We start from the raw sequence: 4,785 nt of genomic DNA on the forward strand, positions 1-4,785 counted from the left end.
TTGGGTTGCTTTACTTAAGTGTTAATTCGTTTTAAAAATGATTTGAGATTAGTAACTTAAAACTATTATGTAACGTGATTTTAATTAAAATTTCTACAATTGTTATAATTAAAATTGATTTAGTAACAAACGATTACAAATAGGAGAATCGTCATGATCCCACTCTAAAGTAAAACTTAAAAAAAATCTTATAAAAGTTTCGGTTCATTTCGGTTGCGGTTTGAACCGAAATTTCGGCCGAAACAGGAAAAGTAAAAAAATTGTTGAAGCAGAAATTTCGGTTTCGGTTTCGGCCGAAACTTCGGCTGGTATTTCGGCCGAAGCCGAAATTTTCCGTTCACTATGTAAAAGTAAATTACTTTTCGAAGTAATCTTTTTTAAATAACTTTTGAAAGCAAAAAAAATTTGAAAGTAAAAAGTATTCTCTTTGAACAATAAAGGAAATAAATAACCTAATATTAAATCCTATTAGTAACCTAAAAAAAAAAAAAGGAAAATATTTTTAAAAAAACAAACAAATTTATTTAATACAAAACTTAAAAAACCATTTTGGGCATCACAATTAAAACTGAAATATGATAAACTTGTGTTTAAACGCAAAAATGATTTCATCAACTCTAAAAGTATTTGTGCAGCTAATGGAAATTTTTGGCTTCTTTAAATTAAATTAATGCTTGTAAACATTATTGCGCCATAACCAGGGTTATGTTGTCACTAAATAAGAAAAGTATGCTATAAAATTCCTAGATTCTGTGTAGAAAAGGTAGAAAACTTATTACGGAATAAATAAGTGTTGCATTAAGTATCTTATTTATATGCAAGTATTATACTTTTCTCAATAAAGACAAAATATAAAAATGCAATAAAATATATCTCAGAAGAAGAGAACCATTAACGATGTTGCCAATTTCAAGTACTACAGTTAATAAAGTTTTTATACTTTCCTGTCTTAACTTGACATATAGCCTGATCGCAATATACTTTTCAGAAAAAGATAAAAAAATGAGAGAAATAGTTAAGTTATATCAAAATTACCGTAATTATCAAACTCTAATATAACGTGTTTCGAACATTAAGAGTCTATACATGATATCGGATTTCCTTACTAAATCAAAAGTTAGTTATGTGTCGTAATTTGTAAAATCGTAATTTGTAAAATTTGTAAAACCGTAATTTGTAAAATCGTAATGGGTCGTAGTTTGTAAAATTGTGACTGTTTCAAAACTGTTAAAAAACGTTTTTATTGAAACAGTTTCCGTACCTTTAATTATAAATGGAAATTTTTGTTTCATCTTATCATTGCAAAAAGAGTTAAGAATAAACTGATAAACTGATCATAAAAGGTAAAAAAAAATAAAAGTTCTTACATGTTGATATTTTTATTAATTTGCAATTGCTTTTAAGAAAATACAATTATAAAAAAAGTAACTTTAACATAAAATGCATTCGACGTTGTTTAGAGTTTTTGTTTTAACTTCAACTATGGCGAAGAAAATTATTCTACATTCGTTTTTAATTTCTTTACTACATCAGATATCTGCCAACGTAATCAGACGAGATATTTTATTATGTAATTTTATAATTTTTTTTTTCTCTTTGGTTCAAAGTTCTAAATTTAGAAACATGTAATATGTAGCTTAAAACACTTTATTCATAGTTTCGCAAGAGCAAAGTTCTGAATCAGAAAACACCTTTAATCAATCATCAGTCGTTCAAGAACTACCGCCGACAATATTTCTTGATACAAACACAATACCTTCAGAGAATATTTTACCAGAAAGTTTTTCAGTCGAAAAGGCTCAGCTGCAAACATCGTTGAGCGAACCCGTAATGACAGATACTTTTACTGCGCCGACTCAAGCCGAATTAATCATGACGAACCTAGTTTTACCAGAGTCACTTCAACCAACATCAATCTGCAATGTCGCTAAATGTCTTTTACCTTCATGCAGATGCGCGGGAACAGATATACCTGGCGGATTGTCAAAAGTTAACACCCCGCAAATGATCTTATTAACCATGGATGACGGGGTAACACCAGAAAACTACCAGCTTTACAGTGAGTTACTTGGTGGCATGACTAACTTTAATGGCTGTCCAATCAGAGCAACGTTTTTTGTATCTGGTGATAATACCGACTACGCTTACGTCAAGAAACTGCAACAGAGCGGTAAGTAAACTTCTTAGTTTTCAAATTAAGTACTACACGTTCACAATTCTTAAAGGCTATTGTCGTCAAAATGTTTAAAGCTAAAGGAAGCTTTTTATAAAACTTTACGAAAGGTAAAGTTTCTATTAACTCGGGTTGTACTATTAAAAGCTTCAAAACAAATGAATTACTTAAGCTTTATTATAAGCGTTCGTTTTGCATAAAGTTAGTAAAGTAGGTAATTTAAAAAAGTTTTCCTTTTCACAAAAACGTCGTTATATTAAAGAATACTCTTACGTTTTATAGGTCATGAGATAGCAGATCATTCGACAACTCACAAGTTTCCTGTAGAATGGTGGAGTGAAGCAGTAAGTTTCGCAAAAACCGTATTTTTTTTTTAGTTTTCAATTGTGTTTTTTTTTACGTGAAAACATCATCTGTAGATCAGGTGACCTTACTATTTGAATGTTTTTTTTATGTTCGAGTAAAACAATTACAAACAAAAGTTAAGGTTTTATCAAGGTTGTTTACGTGTTAGTTATTTTTTTAAATTCATGTTAAGGCCGCTTTAGAAGATCTGCAAATGGAGATTTTAACACAAAAAAATACTATTCAGCAAAAAGTTGGAACAACCACATTTGGATGGAGAACTCCGTTTCTTGCTAGCCAGGAAAACACGTTTAAAGTGTTAGCTGAAAACCAGTTTTTGTATGACAGTTCGTTGGGAACCTTTCCGGGTACACGATGGTGGCCGTATACGTTGGACTACTTACCTTCAATGCCATGCTACATGACAAACTGTCCAAAAGGTAACAGTTTTGCATACGCCATTGCGATTCTTTTATTGATCTATCGTGTTTTTGTTTTTCTTTTTCGTTTTGTTAAGTTTTACTATACTTATTTTAATTGAGCTATCGCATACGAGCGCATTTCAATTGAACAAATTTCTTTTAGATGCGTATCCTGGAGTATGGGAAATCCCGTTGGTTACATTGCAATGTGACGAATCAGCTACATCATTCGCTTCTATGCTCGATGAATGTACAAATTTAGAAACAGAAGAAAGCACGTATAACATGTTAATGACCAATTTTAAACTTCACTACGAGGATAGTAAGCAACCGTTCCCCATGTTTGGCCATTCAACTTGGTTTGATAATGCGCCTTACCGTAAAGATGGTACGTTTATTAAAAGTGATCAATTTTCAGATTTAGCTCACAATAAACAAAAAGGTTTACGGTTTCTTGAAATTTAATTTTCAATTAATGAAGCAAGCACTTGTTTTATTTTTTTAGCTGTCATAAGGTTTATGAACGATGTTCGAAAGTTCAACGACGTTTACTTTGTTACTGCCCAGCAGGCAATTCAGTGGATAAAGTCGCCAATCGGTAATGATAAAATGCCGTTTTCGTGTGGTCTTTTAGAAAATAATAAAACCAAAAATGTTTTAGTTAACAGCGTTCAGCTACAAATATCTCCAAATGAGTCCGTAATGGCAGAAACTTTGACTGCTCCGACTCGAGCCGAATTATCCATGATTAACCAAGTTTCACCAGAGTCACTTCAACCAACATCAAGCTGCAATCTTGCCAACTGTATTTTGCCTTTATGTAGATGCGCGGGAACAGATATACCTGGCGGATTGACAAAAGTTAACACCCCGCAAATGATCTTATTAACCATGGATGACGGGGTAACACCAGAAAACTATCAGCTTTACAGTGAGTTACTTGGTGGCATGACTAACTTCAATGGTTGTCCAATCAAAGCAACGTTTTTTGTATCTGGTGATAATACCGACTACACTTACGTCAAGAAACTGCAACAGAGCGGTAAATAAACTTCTTAGTTTTCAAATTAAGTACAACACGCTCACAATTCTTAAAGGTTTTCGTCGTCAAAATATTTGAAAATAAAGGAAGCTTTTTATAAAACGATCCAAGGTAAAGTTTCTTTTAACTCGGGTCGTACTATTAAAAGCTTCAAAAGCAATGAATTACTTAAGCTTTATTATACGCGTTCGTTTTGTATAAAGTTAGGTACTTTAAAAACATATCCGTTTTTACCAAGTAATTTTTTAAACAGCCTATTTATACTACATTTTCGTCTTCAAATAAGAGAGTTTCATACCACGCAAATTTATTTTAACATTCTTTGATTTGAATGCATTGTGCTACACTCTGTGTTTTTCTCATCTTCATTTAAAGAGTTTTCCTTTTCACAAAAACGTCGTTATATTAAAGAATACTCTTACGTTTTATAGGTCATGAGATAGCAGATCATTCGACAACTCACAAGTTTCCTGTAGAATGGTGGAGTGAAGCAGTAAGTTTCGCAAAAACCGTATTTTTTTTTAGTTTTCAATTGTGTTTTTTTTTACGTGAAAACATCATCTGTAGATCAGGTGACCTTACTATTTGAATGTTTTTTTTATGTTCGAGTAAAACAATTACAAACAAAAGTTAAGGTTTTATCAAGGTTGTTTACGTGTTAGTTATTTTTTTAAATTCATGTTAAGGCCGCTTTAGAAGATCTGCAAATGGAGATTTTAACACAAAAAAATACTATTCAGCAAGAAGTTGGAATAACCACACTTGGATGGAGAACTCCGTTTCTTGCCAGCCAGGAAAACACG

General features: G+C 31.8%; 1 protein-coding gene across 1 annotated transcript; it reads left to right on the top strand.

Moving 5' to 3' along the window:
• Positions 1-1,482: 1,482 nt before the first annotated feature.
• LOC136083233 (chitin deacetylase 7-like) lies at positions 1,483-3,990 on the top strand. The gene is made up of 6 exons (XM_065802634.1): positions 1,483-1,570; positions 1,658-2,170; positions 2,456-2,517; positions 2,712-2,958; positions 3,104-3,328; positions 3,446-3,990. Exons 1-6 carry the CDS (start codon positions 1,483-1,485, stop codon positions 3,988-3,990), a joined length of 1,680 nt encoding a protein of 559 aa, XP_065658706.1.
• The last annotated feature ends 795 nt before the right edge of the window (positions 3,991-4,785 follow it).

Source organism: Hydra vulgaris, chromosome 08, assembly GCF_038396675.1.
Source record: "Hydra vulgaris chromosome 08, alternate assembly HydraT2T_AEP".
NCBI classification, from domain to species: Eukaryota; Metazoa; Cnidaria; class Hydrozoa; order Anthoathecata; family Hydridae; genus Hydra; species Hydra vulgaris.

Bases quoted from the DNA above. Each gene is read 5' to 3' on its own strand.
- LOC136083233 (XM_065802634.1), top strand. From the start codon at position 1,483: ATGGCGAAGAAAATTATTCTACATTCGTTTTTAATTTCTTTACTACAT. The intron at 2,518-2,711 runs GTAAGTTTCGCA...ATTCATGTTAAG, and splicing joins TAGAATGGTGGAGTGAAGCA to GCCGCTTTAGAAGATCTGCA. The intron at 2,959-3,103 runs GTAACAGTTTTG...AATTTCTTTTAG, and splicing joins CATGACAAACTGTCCAAAAG to ATGCGTATCCTGGAGTATGG.